Source organism: Candoia aspera, chromosome 5 (genome assembly GCF_035149785.1).
Source record: "Candoia aspera isolate rCanAsp1 chromosome 5, rCanAsp1.hap2, whole genome shotgun sequence".
NCBI classification, from domain to species: domain Eukaryota; kingdom Metazoa; phylum Chordata; class Lepidosauria; order Squamata; family Boidae; genus Candoia; species Candoia aspera.
In genome coordinates, this window is record NC_086157.1 from 96,966,433 (window position 1) to 96,991,637 (window position 25,205).

At 37.8% G+C, this 25,205-nt stretch overlaps 1 protein-coding gene across 10 annotated transcripts in view; it reads right to left on the bottom strand.

The window, feature by feature from the left end:
* Positions 1 to 9,247: 9,247 nt before the first annotated feature.
* The window catches only part of ZMYM2 (zinc finger MYM-type containing 2), an 80,017-nt gene continuing 64,059 nt past the window's right edge, over positions 9,248 to 25,205 (bottom strand). For 8 of the 10 annotated variants that reach the window (XM_063305779.1, XM_063305786.1, XM_063305778.1 and 5 more), the window contains 9 exons: positions 23,866 to 24,040; positions 21,812 to 21,919; positions 19,539 to 19,633; positions 19,002 to 19,170; positions 18,435 to 18,586; positions 17,738 to 17,852; positions 17,181 to 17,432; positions 15,972 to 16,095; positions 9,248 to 14,000 (listed from right to left, as the gene is read on the bottom strand). In XM_063305779.1, coding sequence (XP_063161849.1) covers positions 13,808 to 14,000; positions 15,972 to 16,095; positions 17,181 to 17,432; positions 17,738 to 17,852; positions 18,435 to 18,586; positions 19,002 to 19,170; positions 19,539 to 19,633; positions 21,812 to 21,919; positions 23,866 to 24,040 — 1,383 coding nt within the window. In that variant the 3' untranslated portion in view covers positions 9,248 to 13,807. The remainder of the gene's footprint in view (positions 14,001 to 15,971; positions 16,096 to 17,180; positions 17,433 to 17,737; positions 17,853 to 18,434; positions 18,587 to 19,001; positions 19,171 to 19,538; positions 19,634 to 21,811; positions 21,920 to 23,865; positions 24,041 to 25,205) is intronic. The other 2 variants (XR_010068100.1, XM_063305784.1) reach the window with 2 other exon arrangements.

Here is a 25,205-nt window from a genome sequence, read left to right on the forward strand (position 1 = left end):
TTCATTCAGCAAACCACATCAGTAGCTTGGTCATTTTATTGTAAAGTAAAGAAGTTGTGCATGGTTCTTGCGTGACTTATATGTTCACGGTTGTTAAGCAAGGACTACCTGTATAATACATATGTCAAAGAGTGATTATGGCTGCACTTCGGTGACAGTGTCTTCCCTACTTGCCTTCCTTTTAGCCATATTTTGTAACATACACGTCAATACATATGATATACAAAATATGGCTAAAAGGAAGCAAGTAGGGAAGACACTGTCACCGAAGTGAAGCCATAATCACTCTTTGACATATGTATTATACAGGTAGTCCTTGCTTAACAACCATTCATTTAGCAAATGTTCCAAGTTACAACGGCACTGAAAAAAGTGATGACTGGCCTTCGCACTTACAACCGTCACAGCATCCCTGCGGTCACGTGATCGCGATTTGGGTGCTTGGCAACCATTGCACATTTACGAGGGTTGCAGCATCCCACAGTCACATGATTGTGACTTGCAACCTTCCCTGCTGGCTTCTGATAAGCAAAGTCAGTGGGGAAGACAGCAGGAGGTTGCAAATCATGGTCACATGATGCCTCACTTAATGACCATGGGTGATTTGCTTAAAGACCGCAACTGGGACTGCTGAGACTGCTGTGGTAAACTGATATAGTCACATGATGTTTTGCTTAACAACTGCTTCGCTTAGCAATGGCGTTGCTAGTCCCAATTAGGGTTATTAAGCAAGGACTACCTGTATTCCTGTTGGCATCAATCTAGCACAAGGATGGCAATCTTTTGGGAGCTGATAGCTTCAAACAGTTTTGTAATGTATGTGAAGGGAAAAAAGGATAGCATCCAAAAGAGAAATAGAAAACATGCTACTTAATATTTAATAACTTTTTTAAAAAATATATTTTTTCTCTAATTGTGGCCAATCATGTATTTCCAAGAGGTCCAGAAGAAGGAATGAAAATACTGTATTAGAAGGCAGGGCAGTACTCTGTTGCCATCACTGTGTGTGTGTGTGTGTGTGTGTAGGGTAGTCCTCATTTATTTATTTATCAAATTTATACACTGCCCATCTCACTATGGTTAGCGACTGGCAACTTGGTTGTTAAGCAAAGAGGTCACTAAGTGAAACTGCGAGTGTGCTTATGATCTTACTTCAGCTTTCTTTTGTTTTACAGACCTGCAGAAGTTGTAAATGCGAGTATTGGTTGTAAAGTTACTTTTTCATCACTGTTGTTAAAACAGTGTCATGTTCCCGTTCCGATGTTTATGGTTCCTCGTAACGTTTCACATGTCATATCTGCAGTTGCGTGCCTGCCTGGCCACGCTGGTAAATTTCCTTTGTGCTGACTTGTGATCTTCTGGAATGTATGTTTGGGTTATCTCTGCTGTTCAAGGTTACTTTCTCAGGCCGATTCTAACGGTTGCTAGCATCTGGGGTGGGTGGTTGCTATGCTAGCCTGAGGGGAGGGTTCGCAACGGGAGCAAGGCTTTTTAAGTTTGTAATTGGCGCGCTTTTGCTCATTCTCAGCTTTCTTCGTACTTTGCATACTATTCATTCAATAAATTAGTTTTCTCTAGTAATTACTGATGAGACTCCTTTTATTGGAATAGGCAATCATTACAAACAGTTGCTAAATGAGGCAGTCACTATACACACACACAAACACATAGTTATAGGAGCCAGTGTGGTGTAGTGGTCAAGGTGCTGAATTAGGGACAGGGAGATCCAAGTACCCCTAAAAATGTTTTTATTTGTCCCTTCCTTCTCTCTCATTCTAACAGTAAATATTATAGAGTCAAAGCAGTTCATCAAAATTCAACAATGCGATTTGCTACCAAACTTTGGTGATAAAGAGCACCACTGATTATGAGGGACTTTTTAACATAATTTTTTCTCACTATCCTATGTCCGTGTAATTTTTTCTCCTCTTTTCTTTTTTGTTCCTTGAAGTTAGTAACTAAGTAATCAGGAATGTAAGGGGAAGACTGAGAGAACTCTTTGCAGTGTATTTTAACTTACAAAAATGCTACCTAGAATTCTTGCAATGATTGAATAAAAATAAATAAAAATAAAATGGTTAAGTGTATTATATGATGAGGGCCCAGTTGAATTTCCCCCACTGTCCCCCTTCTTTAAAAAGTCTCTATTGATGGGCTTTAATCATAAATAGGGAAGGAGCTTTTTTGTAACACATGAGGATGGGGTCTTGGGCCCTTGGAGGGCTGAACATCGCCTGTTGCCATAAGAAGCACCGTCTTGCCTTTCAGTCTTGTTCGACCTGAGAAAAGGTGTACAAGCAAGAGAGACATTGCTAGGTTATTTGCCTTTGTTAAATGGAAGTTTATGATCAATACTTCTGTAACATAGAAACTTTAGGCACTTGGATACATGCAAATATCTTCCTGTTCTTTAGGTCACCATCCTGATTGAGTAATTTAAGAGTACCTTCAAATTGCCTGGCTTTAAATCAAGTAGATAATCTGGCTCTAATCCCAGAAAATCTCACTTTAAATATGGATCAGCAGGTTATAGTACTACATATCTTTGTTTCAGAAACCTCCACCTATTTTTTAATTTTGCAAGAAAGGTTTTTTGTAATATTTAACCTGTAAAACTTAATCAAGGTTAGATCAGGAAGTGTTTTCTCATGTTGCAAAATCAGTTTGATGCAACTCAAAAAGATCAATATGCTATTCTCATTTGTCAAGTGATCTTTATTACATAGGGCTGAACAATCATTCATTCTTAATAGTTCAGCTGGCTTTAAAAGATTTTTTTTAAAAAATCCAGTTTAAAATCTAGATTAAAATCAAAATTAATATGATGATTAATAACCTGACTCTGGAAACTCATTAGAAAAGGACTCCCCACCCTCGCAAAAAAAACAATGTGGATGATCAGAGGACTTAAACCAAGAACTGTGAAGGAGAGATTAAGAAAACTGGATATATTTATCCCTGAAAAAGGTGAATGAGGGGCAATGTGATAGTGCTGATGGATAGTTATATCAATTAGCTATAGTACTAACTGATTTGGATTTTGGGATTAGGGATTAGGTGAATACTGTAAATGGATAGATGGATGGATGCAACACGATCAGTATCTCTTCTTTATTGTTTTAGAATGCAGGACATGGAATTATAGTCTTAAATTGCAGGAAGGCAACTGAATATTAGGGTAGCCAATTATGGATGGAGTTGGTTAACACCCTTTTGTTTTGGTAATATATTCAAAGAAAGGCTGGAGAGATTATGGCTACCAGGTCTGGGCTGCAAAAATTCAATATCTCCAACACTTTGCTGCATCCTAGTGGTCATCTGAATTTTTGTAAGCCAGATCTAGTGATCCTAGACTTTTTGGAGACTGTTTAATTTGGATTCTGCATTAATCAGGGGTCTGAATGAGATGGCCTAAATAACTGTGCTACATGTTGCCCTGCCAAAAAAAGAAAATTTGTTGAGCTCCATTTCAAGAACAGCAAAGAGTTCTTCTGACTACTTGTTTTGTTTTGAATTTGGAGAGTTTAGCTTTGCAGAATGGCAAGGGAGAAGTAGGCAGACCATAAAGATATTTATTTATTTAAATTTATTAGCCGCCCAACTCCAATGGACTCTTAAACAGTTCTATATATGACAGAAGTATTGCTTGCAGGTAAAGATGATAGTTTTCATGATGCCTTTCTCAGGAATGTAGCAAATAAATGAATGCAGTCTCACTCGAATGACATAATGGGGACAGCACACATTTTAAGATCTGGATTAGAAACAAAACAAAATGGCAGGAAAATAGAAAATTTATTCAGGTGACATCAGTTTCCAGTCCAGAAGACACAATGAAAGTTTTGAAACCATATAGAGTAGGGATGGGAATAATGTCGTGGTATCCTTGTTAACCGAACTCTGTATCTTAGCATGTCATGTGAACAGAACCTCCATATCTCTGGAAAATGAATTGTCTATCAGTACTTGCTTGTAGAGTACAAATTCAGTGGAGTACAAAATCTCTAGGCGGAACAATAAACGTCATCACTTACTCCATCACAATTTACCACATACTGTTTTAAATTTTTCTATTCTACCATTATATACATTTTAGTCTTCTTTCATCAGAGAGGAGTTTTCCAACTTTTAAAAGCAAAATCTTAATGAATCAAATCATAATACTGCCACCTACTGTTTACCAGCACAATATCCAAAGCATGTCATGGTTCTTGAAAAGTTAGAAAGCAAACATTATTAAACATGCTAGGGCTTTTTACAAAATCAGAAAGCATAGGATTTGCCATATGGTGACAACTTCCTCATTTGCTATGATAATTTAATACCTGTAGTCTCAATTGATAAATCCTGAAAAAATAAACATATTTAAGCTACAATCCTAAGGTCTCTGAGAAGACATCCTAAAGGTCAGGATGTCCTTTACAAAGGAGAGATCTGAAAAACTCCTAACCTTTAGGAGTTTTTCAGATTTCTCCTTTGTAAAGTTGAGGAAAGCAGGTCTTTTCTAGAAAGAGAGAGAGAAAGAGAGAGAGAGAGGGACAATTCTCCTCTGTGAAGCTGCACAAAGCTCTGTAATCAGTGCTTCTCCCCTGTCAGACATTAGAGCAAAGGAAAAGGAATTGTGCTGCAGGTGCCTGCCAATCTTTTTCTTTCAACCCGCCCCTTTTCCTGGAAAAGGCAGAAAACTGCCATCCCACTGAGAGCAATGAGAGAGGGATGTATGTGAGACAGATGTGGCTTCCAAAATGGTAGATAAGGGGTGGGTGGGGGAAAGATTCCTCTTCAATTTTATTCAGTTATTTGAAATATTTTTGGCTGCCCATTACCACTCATGGTAAGTTACAATTCATAAAATAAATAAAATAGTAAACCCACTGGAAGTAAATAATAGCTTGCTGAAAACACAGTAGTGAACATGCTAACCCAGACAGAATAGGGAAGCATTGAAGGAAATAAAAACTCATAGTCAGGACATGGGTACTAAGTCCTAAATATGAGAATAAAAAGTCATGTCTTAACCTATCTAAACTTCATGGGAGGGCATTCCAAACCTGGCATCCCAAAACAGTGAACATCTTTGATATCCCCACATAATGGCTTCTTCCAGAGCCTCGTGAAGGACGCCTTTCCCCTACTGATCTTAATGTTTGAGTAGAAACATATTGGAAGAGAAAGCCTCTCAAATATCAGGCTCTTCAACACTTGAGGTCCTTAACCACCATAACTAAAATGTTGAAGGTCATTCAGTAATAGGAACTAATCCAAGACCATGCACCTGCTCTTCCAGGGGGAGCACTACCCAATTCTTAGACCTAGGAGCCACTACTTGACAGTGCCCGTATCTTGTCAGGCTTCATCCAGACACTGGTCCAATATCTGCATCACCACACCTGATTCTGAAATAATAGAGAGAAATAGAACTGGGTGATGACAGCACACTGGTGGCATTTATTTATTTATTTATATTTCAAATTGCTATCGCCGCCCATCTCTCCCGAAAAGGGGACTCTGGGCGGCATCCAATAACAACTCCCCAATGATCTCACCCAAAGATTTTAGAGATGTTAAACAATAAGAGTGAAAGAGCAGCCTGAAGTCCTCATAGTCTAATAGCCATGGGACTGAGCAGAAGCCTTTAAAGCTGACCTTGGAGTTACAAATAGAAGCATTGCCCCCTATTCCAGCCCAGATAATCAATCCAGCGGGATATAAGGATCAGTGGCATCAAATCCACTGAGAGATGCAAAAGAACTACACCACTCTCTTGCCATTCCTTTGGCAAAGACTAAGTAATTATAAAATCAAAATTCAGTTCAGCTTTGCTGTGGCTGGTTTTAAAAGTCTTGTCCTGGTTTACATGACCGGAAGCTATAATAACAAAAGATTTCTGCAATGTCTGAATGCCTCCCAAAATAAAGTTTTAAAAATTCAGTATTTTGATAAAGAGTCACATAAAAGAACTATATGTACAGAGAAAGTGAAAGGCCTCACTCAGAAGATAGGCCAATCAGAAGTAAGTGCTGCAGGAGTTTGAAACTAATACTTCATCTAAATATAGCTGTCTGCTCAGAATGACAGCTCTTTCAGTCAGTGATTTCTATTAGGTTCATAAGAAACTGCTTGCATCAATGTGGAAAGTCAGGAGCACTAATATTTGGGAAAGGTAATTATTTTCCATTTTGTACTTTCATAGATATTTTAGATTGTTAAGACAGATTGGTTCTGGTAACACTGGTCAGATTTAAAGAACTCCACAATCAGTTCCAGGTAGCCAAAGATGCTTTAAAAATGTTTCAGGAATGGGTTCATACAACATGCTACGTGATAATCTGGTATGTTTAGTGATGGCTTAGCAGATCTATTTATCTAGCCATGATGCTTTGTAAACTGCTAAGCATGTTGTCTGAATGCACCCAGTTGTGATTTAGCCAGCAAACCATAATAAAATCATGGCTAGCATGGGAGGCCAGTTATGGTATGTGCACATGTGTAAAAAAAAGCAACACTGGATACGCACAAATCATTACATCCATCTTCCCCTATCTCCCAGTCAAATGAAGCTAGTCAGAAAAATATGCATCAAGAATGTTGTGAGGATGACATAAGGATTTGGGTTTCCAGATCAAACATATATGCACCCTATCCCATCAGAAGAGAAAAATGAAAAATACGATTAATAAATAATCTGAGTTTAATCTGAGACAGGGTTCTTATAAAGGAATAGAACTGGCACAAATTATCTGTAAGGTTCCAGAGACCTTTAGTGGGAGATCTCAAACTCTCCTGTGATGGTATCCATCACTTCCTCAATGAAATGGATAGCATGCAGAAGGAAAGATTTTTCATAATTGACCTAAGTCAAAATGCTGTAGAACCATGGACTGAGCTCAGTTGGGAAAGAGAGACAGTAATCTAGATAAGGAAACATATTGATACTGTACCTTGGAGGGAGAAGAACATAACAGTTCCAAACTTTTAGAATAAAATCTCAGGGCCCCAGAGGGCCAAATGGTAATATATCCAATGGTAAATGGATCCATCAACTACAACAGAAAGAGCAAAGGTAAGATAAGGTACTGTAGATATGCGAAAGTATGCATCCTGTAAATCCATAGAAGTGAATCACATCCCCTTCTGAAAGATGAGAAGGATGGAAACAATCATAAAATGAGGGAGGGAGGGAGGGAGGGAGGAGGCAAAGGTCCAATATAGGACCAAGCGTGCCATTCTTCCTTGGCATGATAAAATACCTTGAAAAGGCACAGCTCCTCAGAAAAACTCGCTCAATTGTTCCCTTTTGTAGAAAGAGGGAAACCTCTGACCCAACTCTGCAGATGCCCGAGATGCCTCAGGGTTAGCCCAGAACTTAGTATGATAATTCTGCAAAATGATCAGTAGAGCCCAAAGGTTGTTAGAGAAATCCACATACCTGGAAAAAGAGGAAAGCAATTCCCAAATGCCCAGCATAGGGAAACAGAGGTCAAAGATGTCACTTAGAGCCCTGAGGCTGGCCCATACAGTTCTGTTGTGCTGGGCATGAAGGTGCTGATATCCAGCAAGAGCCCTTGGGTATTGAACAGTACCGTTTCCATTGAAAAAACTGATAGCTTTGTGTAAGGATGAGCAGGATAATTGTGGGAGTGATGAAGTAGGTCTACTGCTGAAGTATGCCTATTTGCTTACTACTGTACAATGCTTTTGAACCCTATCCAGGGTATCATCAATCTTACTGCTGAATCATCTGCCCAGAAGGGACGACCATGAATTTGAATAAGATACTAGTATTTGGGGAAGAAGTCACACCAGGCTGGAACTCAGATATGCAGTCTTGGAGATGAAGTAAGATTGAGGTTTACAAAAGCCATCAGTCATGTCATCAATCCAAGGTACAATGAAATTCAGAAATAGGCAATGAAATTCAAGAGTATGGAGTGGAAGGCCAGTATGTGTAATGGTATACTTCGGTCCTGTGTTGTTCCAAGGAGTACAGGCCCACAGATTGGAACTGTAAAAGCTTTATTACCAAGTTGACCAATGGTCTACCCTAGAACAACAGAACAGTATGCAACTGACCAAAAGCTGAGACATCCCCTTTGGAAGCAGAATGATTGAACTGAACATCTACAGTCTCAAACAAGACAGATGAAGGTGGTCTTGGTTTTGACTATTCCAGTGGATAAGAACAGTGTGGAGATCAAAGGGGTTTTGTCTGGCATCTCCCTTGTGATATCGATTCTTATGCTTGAAGAGGAGCCAGAATGAATTGGAGAATCCATCTATAGTAGGACTGGCAGTAGCCAAGACAGAGAAAGCCACTGTTGTCAAGCTGCTGGAGCCAGAAGTGGCATGTTTATCTGTATTTTTCTTTTTGCCCTAGTTGAAATAGGGTAGACAAGTCTCTTTGATGGGTTTGAATTCTTAAACCGTAACTAACTCAGTGCCACTAGATTAGAGACCTGAGAATCACCTGTGGGTGAAGAATTTGATTGATCTGTTGATCAATCAAAGGGAGCCTTGAGACACTTTTGGGAAGACACAGGAAATGTTTGGTCTTACAGAAGAAAATGGGGCTAGAATAGTTTCAGAGTCTGCTGCCTTTAAAGCTAGTTCCCAAAGATGGCTTACAAACAAAAACATTTATGACAAGCCTATGTGATGCTTCCAAGAGTTTACTGTGTCATTTCCAGCAAGGCAAAGAAGGCAGTATATGCTGTGTGAAAGGAGAGGGGATTTGTTCCCACTCTGCTGTCACTTGTGAAATGGGATCCTTAAGGCCTTAAACCAAAGGGTTGATGTCTGTAATGGGAGGGCAAGGCATTCTGACAAACAATTGTAAGGAGAGGTGAGGGAAGATCAAGGGACTTGACAAGAGTTCCATGAGATGCTTATAGTGGAGCTTCCACCAAACTATTTTGTAAGTTGTAGGCTCTGAACCTGGCTTTACACAAGCACATAGAACATCTATCTGCATCTGACAGACCATGATGAACAACAACAATTAAGGAGTTGCAGATTTGGGTAAAAAATGGCACCTTGTGCGTACTTGTATGTCATGCAAATGCAGCCATAGTATTGGTATGTCATATAATTCTAAACATCTACACGTTTTTGTGAACCTTCTTGATACATTTCATCTAAAACTCCCAGAACAACCAGTAAGGATGGCCAATGTTGAGGATGAATATTCTATGGCTTCTGGTGAACTTTTTGAAAGTAAGTATTACACACTCAGTTTTTTTTACCATCATTAAGCTGCCGAGTCTTCTTTTGAGGGGGAGCAAATTAAATTTTATTTTAAAAAATTAGACAATAAAACTGGAATAGAGAAACAAACAAAACTTTAAGAAACTGAGTGGAAAAAGACAGCAGAGCATTAAATAAACAAATACAATTATATACAGAAATTGAACTACACATCAGCAGCAAATTCTGATCACTTTTACTGCAAAGAACAACTTTCTCATCAAAGAGATGTGCCAGGCAATACTCAACTCAATGCACACACATTGCATTTCTGATAACCTAAGACATCACTGCCTTTCATGAGGCTTCTGTATTCTGTACCCATTTATCGCATCTATGTTAACCATGGAGTAATATTGCAGAGTGTATACATTGTGCTAAGCCAAAACCAAGAAACCCACATTATGGATTATCATGCTATGTGAACCAACGGTTATTCTGCATCAGGACTAACCATGGCTCCCAGATTTTTCTAAGTTTTTCATTAGTCTGAAATTATGAGTTAACCACCTTTCCTTCTCAAATTTACGTTGATACAGATGCCACCTCCTACGCCATGGTTAAAGCCAAGTAAGGGTGAGGGGGAAGACCATGGCTATGAGATCAGAAGCGTTACTTTTGTTACTCACTAAAGCACAACTTACATGTTGCACTTTAGTGGGATTCACACCTTGTAAACTGAGCATAGATATAGTTTTTTCAAAAAAGTAATTCATAACTTAAATACAGTTGTTGTTAAGGGTCTGTTAATATAGCTATATGCAATGTTATATTTCACTGGAAGAAATACATTTTGTCTGTAATTACATGATAAAGTTACAAATCTTGTTTTACAACCACACACAAATGGAACTCTTTAAGCAAGGTTATAGGATTATATGCCATGTAAACTCAAAACAGCTGCCATCTTTTATTCTCATAAATAAAATAGGATAACTTTAAAGGACAGCATCTGGTTTATCCTGATCCAAGATGGTAACGTGTGAAGCCTGCAATCTAGGTTAAAGAGTCATATGTGGCATGGGTTAAAATGGGACTTTACCCATGCTTGGTAACTATTTGTAACCATGCATGTTGCGCAATACAGTGAAAAACTGCAAACATGTTTTATTTTCTCAAAACTATATACCCAGAACCACAACTGAAGGAGAATTGAACACAGATTGACTGAAGTCCCTCCATTAAAGAAGAGGAATTTAACACACTTCTGAGCCTCTTAGAATAGTAATCTAAAAGCAAAGGAAAAAAATGTCCCTGAGCTCCAAGTTGTCAGCTTTTCTTGTTCGAACTGTTACTTTTTGTTTAGTATCATATCAAAATAGTTTGAGCTTTGGCCTGAATATGATAAATACCCTTCAAAGACTTGAAGATCATTATTGCTATCTTAAGAAAATGTTTGAGATCAGAGTCTAGATTGATCCTTGCTGATTAAAGACAAATATTCTGCTTGACTATATACCCAGCATTTGGAATCAATCCGACATCAAGAACCATGGATTCTTTGGGCATGGAAAGCACTAAAAAACATTCAGTGCTGGAAGGACAAATCTGTACCTCAGTTACAAGAATGGATTTCTGGTATATGGGTTTTTTTATAATTTGAATTACTGTTTTCTGATAGAGGCAAAGAGAACATTTTCAAATAGTATAGTCAAATTTCTGGGCCTTCCCCACCCCCCAGCTGTGTGGGTGGGAGGGTGAACTTCAATGTTATATTATTATGTTAACTGTTTCAGCATGTAGTTTTCCTTATTTTAGTAATTAATTTGATGCAATAAAATACTGCAATAGAAAATAATACATTTTAGCTATTTTTCTATGAGCACATTGAACTGATACTAAAGAAACTTCTAATGCCTACTGTAAGAATGACATAGTGGTAATAAAAGAACCGCAGGGAAAAAAAGATAAACTGCACTATTTCTAGTATGGATCTTAAAAGGCATATTTTTTTCAATATATAATCCTGAAGATTATTTTAGCATGCTATTATCAATATAGCTAACATTTAAGTCTCCATGCAGAGTAAAAACATGGGGTTATGTGTTTTCTTGACTTAATGTTATTCTGTTCTTCAGTTATGGTTTTGTTTTCAATGCACTGATGTGTCTTTAAAATCCCCACACAGGCGCTAGACTTTTGATTTCCACAATAGTTTCAAAAGAATCACCTCTATATTTTGGTTAGTCTGGCTTGAATAAAGTTGCTTTCTCCCTAACTATTGTGTGTGATTGGGATAAAGTAGCATCCTTGAAATGAAAAATGTCTATCACTTGATTTCTGTTAGCACATTCTTAAACTGAAAAAAAAAGCACACAAAAATAAGCACATCGTGAGATGTGTTGCATGAAAGCTTGTACCACAAATCAGCTTGTTACTTTTTAAAGTAATACAACTTTGTGGCAAAAGCAATCACATAGATAATAAAATGCTCAGTTGTGGTGTCCCCACCCCACCTCCCAATGTCACTACTATCACTTTTCCATAATTCTGGATGTGCAGTCATTATACACAGTGTAGACATTCTACCTCAATGTTCTGGTTCTATTGTAGGGACATCTGTCAGAGCCCTCCTGGTGGAGTACTAAATATTTTCAAGTTACATAAATCACGGCTCCTTTTATGAACATTTATGATGAGTGCCAATCCCTACCTGCCATGTTCACTCCAAGGAAGCTAGCATGTTTGAGACTATGTAGCTCTGCCTCATACTGGTCCACTGTTGGTCATTTACTAAATGATGGACATCAGCAAGACACCCTTTCAAGAATCGTTTTATTTCTGTACTGCACTGAAGAAAACATCTGGTAAAATATATCCAACAATATGTAACCTAAAAAGGGGGGCAAGCAACAAGCAAACACAGCTGCATAATTCTTATGTGCAAGTATAAGATTATACCAGAGGCATTGGGGAGGGGGAGTATCCAAAAAAAGTCAGGATGGCACCCCACTCCTCTCATAAAAATGAGCAGAACTTTGTGTGGTTGCCACCACCATCTGGACTAATTTGACTCTCACCTCTGTAGATGCCCCTGGTGCAATGTTATGAAAAGGAATGAGGCTCCATGGAGCCACACACTACTAGTTATGGGCTGGGCCCCAACCCTTCCCACTGCAGCATCTCTTGTTGCCTGAAAAGCCAATCCTTGAAACTCGACAAATTCTCCAGAATTGGACTCCATGGAGCCACCGAGCAGTAATGAGAGGCAAAAATGGCTGCACGTCCCTGAACTCTTTGTGCAAGGCATTTCTGTGGGGATACTTACAAAAGGCAAAATGCAGCTGCTGTATCATTTGTGCTGAACTTGTTCGAATTCTGCAGCAGCCTTCATCTAGCTTGCACCTGCACAAGAAATATTCCACATGATGGGGAACACTGATTGTAGAGAGTGAAGAGAAATGAATTTATAAGTACATGCAACAAAGTAAGGACTTCATTTATAGAATTGCATGTATTTTTATGCTGTAACCTATGTTAATGAAGATAGAAGAGCAATTATCAGCAGTGGATGCCTAATTTATAGAATTTTCTCCCCCAAGGGGCTTTCTCAGCACCTACCTTGCTATCTTTTCAATGTCAAAGCTGTTTTTATTTCTTCCAATTGAAATTATTATGTTATATTGCTGCCAGGTTTTAACTGGCTGTTACATGCTATTTATTTTTGTTGCATTTGTTTTATTTATTCTTGGGTATGCCTTCCTGTGAATATACTGAAGAAAAGCATAAAGAATATTAACAAAATAAGATATATGTGTTTTAGTTAAGTAAAAATTCAAACAAAATTTTGCAGTATTCATCCTATTCAAGGGCAAAATCCAAATGGATACATTTTTCCTGCTTGTGCTCTTATCTAAAATACACTGGATTTGTAAGTTCAAATTCAGAGAGTCACAAATAAGGAAGAATACTAAGATTTTTTTTTTAATAAGAGCAACCCAAAAAAATTAATTTTCACCAGCATTGATTCACATTACAGTACATCAATATTGACAGCATTCTCTTTTTTTCTATTTTTGGTACATAAGATGGAACCTCTCTACATAACCTCATAAGGCATCAGTAACTAAGAGTAAAAAACCTATTAGTTTACAATTTATTAAAAAATTCAGAAATACACAGCAAGTCCTAAACTTTAGTAGTGCTATCCATACACAACTACCTGGTTTCAGAACCCAGTAAAAGCCCCAACTCTTTCAAGGAAGCTCTGCAACAGTGATGTTGTGCAATATGGATGTTGCTTACTATGACACCCTCCCCCCCAAATATTACACATGGCACATTCTCATTCAAATTTTGCAATGTAAAAAGTTACAAACATATCTAACCAAATAAATAATAATTAAAAATGAATGTGTTTGTTAAGTATCCTAAAACCACTATGCAGAATAATGGCCATTTTCTCTCACAGATTATATACATGGTAATACCCAGCAAAGGGTACACTGCTACAAAACATGTTAAACAAAGAGTAAACTTGAAATGTTTTATATTTTTTTCCATAATAAAAATCTAGCAGCTTGACTAGCTAATGCTGTTGTGTTTTCTTGAATTTGGGAAGTGTTTAATCTATGTCTTCATCCAGTTCGTAATTGTCTTTATCATAAATATCTTTTACTAAAAGAACCCGTACAAGCATATTTTCCAAAGTATTGCGGTCCACTGAAGTGGAGGTATACCAAATGGGACTCTCAGAAGATACTGGGCAAGCTGGCTGCAAATAGAACACATCCATTCTCTGCGTGAGATTTGGTGGGCTGAAAGGGAAAACAAAAGGGCAAAATTAACAAGGTACACATATTATTTTAAATATACGGTCAGCGTACAACCTCAGTTTAAAGTGTAATATAGAGGTAGGTTAGAAAAGAAGGAACATTTATTTACCAGACAGCAACTATTGGTTTTTGAGTATCAGTGAAACACTCTCTTCCCACTATCTGGATTTCTAAAATAGTGACATTATACAAGTAGTCCTTGCTTAATGACACTAATTGGGACCGGAATTTCTGTTTCTAAGTGATGCGGTCATTAGGGGAAACATCACCTGACTGCACTGATTAGTGACGGCAGTTTTGGTAGTCCTGGTTGCCGTCATTAGCCAGACTGTGACATCGTTAGTCAAGGACCTCACACTCTTGCCCTACTGAGCTCGCCTCCGCTTCAATTCCCCCCCCACCTATCACCCCTCCATCTCTGCCCTTTCGGCTGCCCTGCACTCTGCCCTGCATCCTCACTGCCCCCAGCTGACCATCACCATCTTCTTCCTCCCGCTGCTGACGAGGCGCACCTGGCCTGGCCCTTTGCGAGGTAGCTGCTAGACCACAAGAGGCTTTGGGAAGGCCATACACAGTCAGCAGCTGCCTCGCAAAGGGCCAGGCCAGGCGCGCCTCATCAGCAGCGGGAGGAAGAAGATGGTGAAGGTCAGCTGGGGCAGTGGGGTGAAGGGCAGCAGGAGTGCAGGGTGGCAGGGGTTCAAGGTAGAGTGCAGGGTGGCCAAAACAGTAGAGAAGGGGGTAGATAGATAGGTGGGGGGAGTTGAAGTGCACCCTGCGCTTCAATGTGGGCAGTCTGTCAAGCGCCCGAATTTTGATCATGTGACTGTGGGAGCACTGCAATGGCCATAACTTTGAGGACCAGTCATAAATACCATTCATTTAGTGCCATCATAACTTTGAACAACTGCCGAACGAATGGTAGTTAAGCGAGGACTACTTGTACATATTTTGCTTTCCTGCCATGAAGTGATATAAAAAAGTGACATCATAACCCTGTTTAGAAAGAGAAGGAAATCTAATTTGCAAACACAATTTACATTTTACTTATAATGTTCTACTTATTACAAACTTCCTAATGTGTGTCCAATGCTCCCTGTATCGGCTTTTTAGAAGTAATACAGATGTGGGCACAACGTAGGGATATGCAAAAATTTCTGTCCCTGCAATAGCTGGTTTTGGGTGGTCTGCGCCTGAACTGAAATACGCTTGTTGCAGGTATTTTGGACTGTGCTATGGGGACTGGCACATGCATAAAACAAAACAGGTATGTTTGTTCTGGCAAAAGTGGTTCAGTTAGGAGCAGAGGAAAACCAAGGACTTCAGTGGCTGAGGAAGCTGGAGGGATGCTGGGACATCAGTAATGATGGCTGTTGGGATGGGCACACCAGTGGGATATGTTATGCTTGGCCACTGATGGCAGTGGCTGAGAGGAGGGGAGGAAGGTGGGCCAAGGGGATATGCCACACTGGGGCCCCGGAGGGAGACGGTACTGAGACAATCAGGGCAGAGAGGAAAGGGAAGGTGCTGGGAAGATAGGGAGAAGTGCAGAGTGGGAAGATAGGGAGAAGTGCAGAGTGGGAACATAGGGAGAAGGGGTGATGTGTTCCAGCCTCATCCTTCTTGCCTAGTCTGGATTTTGTTTGCTCCAAAACCTGGAGGAACAGCAAAGTATTCCGAGCTTCAGCCCTGCTAAGCATGAAACAGCTGACTGTGTGAACATCTAGGACACTACAAAGTATGTTTGCAAACAGGATTGTTTAATATAGAAGAAAGTTGGGAGATAGGACAGTTTAGCAGAGGCTATCACTGAATATGAATGATGTTAGAATTAATATGTAGTTCTATGCTTTCCTTGTTTTGGAATGTTTTCAAGAGCCCACCACTAGAAACTCTAAAACCCAATGAAAAAATGCCCATATACAGACTCAGACACAATTATGATTAAAAAAATACCTTCTAGATAAATAGCATTCAAACATTTTCACAGGACATCTAGAAGGATCTGCGGTATTTTCCATTTGTTCAAATACTGGCTCATCATCTTCATGCTTCCTTTTTCCAGTAGTAATTTTATCTTCTTTTAAAACAGGGAAATAATACAATATATTGATTTTGTTATTATTTTAGAAATAGACATATCATATCACAAAGTGAACTGAATTAAATACAAGACCAACTGCTATAATGCTGTGACGCTGCAGTCACTGTATTCCGTGAAAGGGAGATTCAGGAATATTTTTTCAGTAAAAGCCTTTTTTCAGCAAATTCACCAGTCATTTTTTAACTGTGTAGTGTTATCAAGGAAAAGACAAAAAAACCTAAATCCCAGTTACAGTTGTTTTCCTTTCCCTTCCTGAATGAAGACTATATTCCCACAAGCATTTTATCTGGCAGAATAAGCTGAGAATCCACTTTTCTACATTTCATTTAAATTTGCTATTTAAACCAAATAAACTATTCTAATTCATCAGTCTCCCTAGTTGGCAGCATTCAGTAACACAGTTCTGTCACCTCAGCCCCATAAAAATAATTGGCCATTTAGCTTACTTGTTTTTAATTCCACCAATAGATTGAGTTAAACATGGCTTGTTGAACTGATCATAGTCTATAACACCAAGCCATAACCACATAATATACTAAACCAAAACCAAGCAAATTATATGACTTCGTTATTATGTGTGAGCCTGGTTAATATGAGGACAAATAGAGGTAAGATGAGTGACATTTAAAGTGTAAACAATAAAAGAAAAATGTTATCTAATATGAGATCAATAACCTTAAGTTGCTATGACCACTGGCACAGCTACAGGAAAGGACTGAAGCTCCGAATTAAAGTTTATACTCGGCATATAGTAGAGCCTGAATTTAATCTCTGAAAACTGTGGAGAAGTGCTGCCAGCAATTGTGTTGGCATGAACAATACTGAATCACTGTCCTGTATTATTTTGCTTTCTTTCCAGAAGCTGCACAAGATATACCCCTCTGCTTAAGATAAGAGACCAATGTATAATAGGAAAAATCACATCCAACTATCACAGGGGCACCAATGTCTTTCTACAGTGGTGTTTCTTGACTTTGGTAACTTTAAGATGTCTGGACTTCAACTCCCAGAATTCCCCAGCCAGCCATGGACAAAACACTCATTTTGGAATTTCTCAATACCTTCATTATCTGTTCCACACAGGGAGGAAACCTGATATCTAAGACAAGCTTTGCTTTCTATCGTTAGAGGATTCTTCTTCCAATGTCTATAAACAGTGCCAAAGGAAAGTCTTAAGTGCTGCTCCACTGTTTTCAGACCAAAATACTTGGTGTTGAAGTAGAATAGTGTATTTAAAAGAGCAGCTGGAGAATGGGATCCCAGCTGTTTAATCTTCCAGAGATAGTCCTCCTCAACTCGAGAAAATATTGAGCCTGACAGATGAAAAAAAAAAAGAATCAGCCTGTAAACAAACCTAAGCAGAGCAGGTTGCCTGCATCTACCAACATAAAAAAATAAAACTAAGAAAATAAAGAAGAAGTTATATTAAGCTGAAAAACATGTAATACATCTAAGACCAAGTTCCTTAGCCCTACAAATTAACTAAAGATTAAACTGTGCCTATAATCCCAATATTCTTATAGCACTTGTAACGATTAGTCATGCATTATTCGGGCCTGAATTGCTTAAGGAACGTAGAGCCACAAAGACAAAAATGATCAAAACGAGATGAATTTACCATCTGGAAGTATGCTGGGCTGCCAGCTTCTGAGTATTTTATTGATTTCCTGCACAAATGTATGATAATTAGTATCCAAAAAGATATTATCTTCTCGATTGCTCCCATTCAGGTACTATAGAAAAGGAGGAACATAAAAGTTAGTATACTCAAGCAAAAAAGACTGCCAAACTATTCTTGATGTAGTCTATTCTTTTGCATGCATATGGAAAAAAGTAATTGGCTAAGAAATCAGTCTCAGTTTAACTATTAATTGGCTTGATCCATGTAAGGAAATTGGGATTCATTCAAGGAGATAGGGAGCAATTTTTACACAATCTCTTATTCTATTCTAAGGATCCTGCAACAAGTCAGCCCCAAAACACATGACCTGAAGGAGCCTTGTTCTGAAACTGGCCAGAGCTTGTTATAAACCATGATCCCCAGATGGCATGCAAAAACAAGCTGAAATTCAGGGAGTGTAAGAAAGGCCAAACGTAAGTTCTCCAGCCCATGGAACACTGGGAGGAGAGAAAGTACATAAGCCTGGGACCTGCTTCTGTTCATTCCAATTGATCTACATGTCATTAAACCATGGCTTTGTAGGAAGTGTAAATGCAACTAATAATTCAACTGATAATTCTATGTTCTGTCAATCACATTCATTTGAAAAAATGTAGCAACCACATGCAGATTATCTAATATTTAAATTACTCACTTCCTGAATCCCAAGACACAAATAATAGATACTGTCAGGTGCATAGTTTTCTCCATTTGGTCTTCGGACTTCATTTACAAAGTGTGCCAGCCCAAAATTTAGCTCAGTAGAAGTATGTGATATTATATCTTCTTTCAATTTTACTGACTTTGCTGTAGTGGGAAATGTAGGGTATCATGTAATGCTGTCTCTTATTGATAAAATAAAGCACCCAGCAGATGAGTACAAAATAAAGGAAATATATTCAAATATTGCAAATATCACCATAAAAACTTCTCTCAAACATAAGATATATAGCAAGGGCTTTTCACTTAAAATATTAATTTCTATGGTACGCAAAATGCTTAGCGGCTTTGCACTAAAAACAGTTCTCTTGAGATAACATACTATGACCTCTTTTGACTGATCAGATTCTGAAGATGAAGATATAACTTGCTTATCACAATCCCAGTAAGCCCATTACAAAAACAAAATCTGAATCCAGATCCAAGCTCCGCAGACTTATCGGATGGAGCATACTGTCTGTATGTCTTAAACTGAAGACTTAAAGTGAAGTGAGATACGTACTTGATTTCAGTTCATCTAGTACTGGCAGATCTTCCTCTAGGTTCCTAGTTTTTACCCAGTGTTTCCATGCATTTACACCATAGGCATACTTGAAAGGAAAACTGCACTCTGAGTTCTCAGAGCCATCATCTTGAGAATGGTATTCTGACACTGCTTTTCTCTTTGTTCCCTGCCATCAAAATAGATTTTGCTTATTAACAGTGCTTATTAACACTGAACAACCAGTTATTCTAGTATTTATTATAGAGAGGTGAGATCCAAGTAAGCCATAGGCACCAGCTATGAAGCAGATACTGTGAGATAAACTTGAGACGCTTAAACTAGTTGTGTTCATGAATATATACAATTCAATGTCTGTTTTACACCATAAATTATTAAATGGATATCAAAAGTCCTTGGTAAGACACACAGCAAATAAAATAACATCAGCTGCTTCATTGCCCCTCAAGGTTCAGTCATCAGACTCCCATCACTAGTAGGCACTACCAAAGAAGAGACTACTTATCTCTATAACTCTAATAACAATATAGGTTATACCTTCTTTTTACTTCGAGGTCTTGGCTGTTCCTCGTATTCTTCTCCAAAGACAGGTGGCAACAAAAATTCATTCTCTGTGTCAAGTTCTTCTGTTGCTGCACATACATAGAAGGGTATCCATCAAAGAAATATTTAACATGTAGTCCAACATTTTGTACATATGTTTGTAAGCAATGAGGGAATTATTTATTTTACAATATATTTTACTCAGGATTTAAAGGTACTGTTAACCATTTTAGAAAACAGTCCAAGTGAACATTCTAGTTATTTTAATTAACTTCATCTATATCAATTATATCAAACATACACAAATTACTTAAATTATTGGGTCTTTCCATATATATATTTATTTATAACTGGAATTAGAAAAATACTTTAATAAACTGAATCCTCATTAACTGTAATTCTACTCTATAGCCTACATAATGCAATTAAACACACACACAGACATACAGACATACATTTCCAGGCACTTGCCCGTTCCTATCCCTATATGACCTTTTGCATCTTCTTATGCATAGGACTTGTTTGCAAAAATGCTCCAAGTCACTTTCCCTAAACTGGTTCCTTCCAAATGTGGTGGTGTTCTCGCTCCTCATATTCCTATGGACATCATTTTGCCAAGACTGTTAGTAAGTGTTTGAGTTCTTGTAAACTCCAGCTTGTGTCATTTATAATAATATCTAGACACTTTGTCTTCTGTCAGCTTTTTATAATTGCCATTTTTCCAAGCATTAGGGTCTTCTCCATTGACTTGTCTTTGTATTATGTGTTCAAATATTGAAATTGTAACTTCATTACTAGTTCTTCCAAGGGCACTCTGGTTTAACTTCATGTAAGTATTGATTGATTTGTTTTTCTTGTGACTCAAGGCATTTTCCTGGCAGGGTTGGCATGCTCCGAGTTCCTTCAATTAAACAATACCACCTATCAGGACCCCGGAAGTGAGTTTTCTCTGTAGCAGCACCTGCCCTCTGGAATGAGGTTCCCCTTGAGCTTTAAATGGTCCCCACCCTACTGGTGTTTTGAAGAGCCCTGAAGACCGGGCTTGTTGCCAGTCCTTTGGTGAAGGTGAGTGAAGGCCCTTTTAGATTGCGTGGGTTTTTTCTTGTTCCCATCCAGGTTTGTCATTTGTGCCATCTTTACTATCTTTTGTTGTTTTCTTGTTTTAAAGGTTTTAAACAATTTGTAAACCGCCCAGAATCACTGGGAGTCAGGCGGCATATAAAATGAATGAATGAATAAAAATAATTATCTCAACAATTTCCTGCAGCATTGCAATTGAAAAGCATCGATTTTACTTCATTTAGTCTTTGACAATTTAGCTTTCACAGCCTTATGTTACAGCTGGGAACTATATGTGCTCTTTAGTGTGAGGACTCAGCACCATAATATTTTGTCTATATTTGTAATTCTCTTTCTCATTGCCTTTTTGGGGTTTCTTGTGGCCATCTTTGCACAAAATATTCCTTTAATTTCTGCATTTTGCTTAAATAAATCTGTTGTCCCTATTTGATTGTTATCCTCTATTTCTTTGCATGCCGTTGCTTGCTCTTCTCCAGAATTTAGCATTTAGCTGGGCAAAATTTCCTCTGTCTCTGCTGCTTTTTCCTTTCCATATTTTTTCAGCTACGTTCAGTGTACCAGCAGGGAGCCATTTTGCTTTCCTTTGGGTTTTGAATTGCAGCATATTTTTGTTTGCTTCATCCTTAATGATATCACAAATTTCAGTTCAGAGTTCTTTAGGCACTATTGATCAAATATAATCCATTCAGTCTTCTCTTCAACCTCACTGCATAATCATACAGGGTACTGTTGATATACCTTGTTGGTCTGATGTTTTTCTCAAGTTTAAATTTTAATTTTGCAAGAAGCATTTGTGATCTGAGCCGCAGTCAGCACAAGGTCTTTTTTTTTTTTTGCTAATTGAATAGAGCTTCTGTGACCATCTACTTTTCCCTCCAAAAGTATTAGCTTATCTATTTGTTTGATTCTATCCCTGGAATATTGCAGTTCTGAAAAATCTTGAGTTAAAAATCTAATAATAATAATAATAATAATAATAATAATAATAATAATAATAATAATAATATACTCCAGGTCTTTCATGGTGATACAGAAGCAATAATTTAAAAAACAAACCAAGTTAACAATTATGCTATTCTTTTAAGAAGTTAATATACATTTAGGTACTGTAACCCACCCAGAGTCGCTCTCTGAGTGAGATGGGCAGGGAGTAAATCAAATAAATAAATAAATAAATAAATACAAACCTCTTGGAAAATCAACCTCAATATCAAGAACTGGCTCGTATGGAACATCAGACAAGCTTGTCTGTGTTTCTGTCACAGAATTAAGCAATTCTATCTCAGTTATTACATCTAAAATCAAAGAAAAACAAACATGTTACCATTCTTTTTGGTATAATCAATGCAATATTCAATAAAGATGATTCAGAGTCATAGGGCAGCAAAAGCAGGCAAAAATACAAAAATATCTGATTTAAATAGACCTTTATACATTAAAGTGATAGGTAATATTTAAGGAAAGAAAAAGGCTATTCATTCAAGAAAAACTGCATTTCAAAAGAATGAAAAAAGTATCAAGGCTGGTGAAAATTAGATGAAGTGATATATTTGGACCACTACATAACTGAAAGCTCTTCTGGCCTACCATAGAAGCCACAAATAAACAACACAACGCCCACAGGCACCATGATATACACAATCCTCTTCCCAGATAGTGTCCATGAGATACCAAAACCAAACAAAAGAGTATTAGAACTTACAGTTAAGTTTTGTCCATTATACTGAATACCTATACCCATTTCTCTCTCTTTCTCTCCCCCCGGCCCCATTCTGGTAATTGCACTACAGACCTCCTACAATACCCTCATGAAATACCAAGGCTATGCAGACCAAAGATACTACCAGTATAGAAATTCAAGTTTGTAGTATGTGTATCCTCATATCCAGAAGTATATACCCACATACAAGAAATTACAGTTCCAGGGAGGAAAACACTCAAATCTAATATCTAGATTTAGCTATGCTATGGGTGGCAATGTATTCAGCTGCTACAAGAACAGCTCCCCATTTAGTTCATCCCTTAGGATAGAGGGGTTTGCTATTAGTAGTGCTCAGTCATTTCTTCCAGAATAATTATTAAAAAAGTGGAAAGAAACAAAATCATCAATACTATCCTAACTGCTGTTTAGTTTGTTCAGATTCCAATGGCTCCACCTTGGCACTCAGGGTTGGTTTTCTCCTAGGTTTAGGTACTACGTTCTTGACTGTCAGTATCCACTCATATCTGCTGCTGCCCTAACAGTCAACAAAAGGAACTGCTTGAGTCTCCTTTCTGGGGAAGTTGACAGGGAAATATGCCTTCCTCACCTGTGCCTTTTGTTGCTTGATGGGCATTATAGTAATCATATTTATTTTTCTGATCACAATTATATCTAAAATGTAATAACACTGTGCAATAGAAACTGCCAGCACAACCCTCCCTGTACAAGAGTAATCAGGGAGAAAAAAAACAGAAGCTGCTAGAATTTTGAAAAAATCTTTATCGTTCAGGATAAAGATTCACCAATTTTCACTGATTTGAATCTCAAGAACTGATGGGGATTATTTCAGGTTCAGAGAAGTACATTTTAGGTTTATCATGCTTTGGAATGAATGGATATTTTATTTATGCACATCTTCTACAGGGCAATACCATTTTGCCTGATTAGTAGACACCACTCTGAGCTCCAATGCGAAGAGTATATTAAAATTAATACAATGCTGGCATAGCATACATGAAGATATAATACCATTTATACTATTCCCTTCCAGGGTAAGCAATATTGTAAGTGCAGAAAAGGAGTAAGAAATGGCAAGCCAAAGAAATTATAAGGAAGACAAAGAAAGAAAATCTAGCTAAGTCTAGTTTACACCAGCCCTTTTCACTATATCTTTCCATCCCTTTCCATCCTTGCAAACCATCTTCACTTTTACTATCTCCATGCACTAATTTAAACCATGAAGCCATTATTTTCTAGATCTTGCTTTTCCTCTCAACATACTCATTCTTCAGTCATATATTTGTTTTGAGATTCATTCCTCATTCATTCTCACTATATGACCGAACTACCTCAACATGCCTATTGCAATTGCAGAAATTGCTGTATACTATACTAGTGACTGATACAAACATTATACTGCTCTAAGTAAATACTCAAAGAAGGACGAAGGCCCTACTATGACAGAAAAACGAATGACTTGACCTACAGACCACCAATACTAGTAAAGTTTGCAAAAAAATAAATTAATTAAAGACATACTTTTGAGCTCTGCAGGTTCTACATGCTCTTTTTTTTCATAAATTTCTTCTGTTACATTCAATGAATCTGAAGCCTTTTCAGGACTGGGAGGATTTTTATTTTTTATTTCTTCTATTGCTTCAAGTATCTTCTCACTGCTATCCAGTGTGGTTGGCAGAAAAATTGGAACTGGAACCTAGTATAGGAATCATAAAATTAGGACTTTGTTAAGTGCCCCTATCAAATAAAATACAGAGCAGAACTGGATAAAGCCCTTGTAGAATTTAATAATGTTTAACAATATCAGAGTTATTGTATGTACCTCTGAGTTGGTGGGATGTGGGCCACAGTATTTTGATTTGAAAGGTACCCTCCAAGTAAGAGATCCTGGTCTATTTACAATAGCATAAACATGCATGGGTTCAAACACTGGTTGTGCTTGTGGCATACTGGCCAGAATTTCAACACTAACCAGTACTATCTAAATAAACAGAGAATGCCACCTCTGGCATGAGTACTTAGGCTGATAGCTTAGACTACACCTTCTCTCCTCTTAGTGAAGGATACAAGTGTAATGGGAAGTGGACAAAGGAATGTGACAGAAACTAGAATGAAAGTAGAACAGTTGCAAGAAGAGAAAGTATGAGTTCTGTTTGAAAAGTCTTAGAAGATAATCCCCTAATAGGAAGAACAGAAATCAGACAAAGGAAGGAATCTGAAAGCTGCCTGGAACAGAGTGAAAAGAACTCCATCATAGAATGCCACAGGAGTGATTGGGTTGTTATGGGAAGTATGAAAAGGATGTTTAGTGGAATGACAAAACAAAAGAAGTGGTAGATGAGAAAAAGTGCATACAGTGTAAGTACAAAAGCTGAAAATGTATTAAAGTGCATTGAGAGAGAGAGAGAGAGTTGCAAAGAATGTAGTTAAAGGACAAGAGACTATTGAAATTAAGAGTAATTTTGATAGAAATAAATAAAAAGTTGCTTTGGAAGTGAGTGAAGAGGTTGAAAACAGGAGTCTCCAGCAGACTGTATGGAATTAAAATAAAAGCAATGACCCGCTAAACATCCTTTTCATACTTCCCATAACAACCCAATCACTCCTGTGGCATTCTATGATGGAGTTCTTTTCACTCTGTTCCAGGTGAATGGTGGAAGTAGAACTGTATAGGAATGACAGTGATGAGATGTGATGTGATGTGATAAAGAGTGGACTTGAAACGATTGCAATATATATATGTTAATTTTAAAGAGAAAATTACTGAAAAAGAAGCCATAAAGAGTTTAAGAATTTTGAAAATTGTTTAAGAATGCAAGAGTAGATGATATAATTGAAGTCATGTTAAATGTAGCTAAATA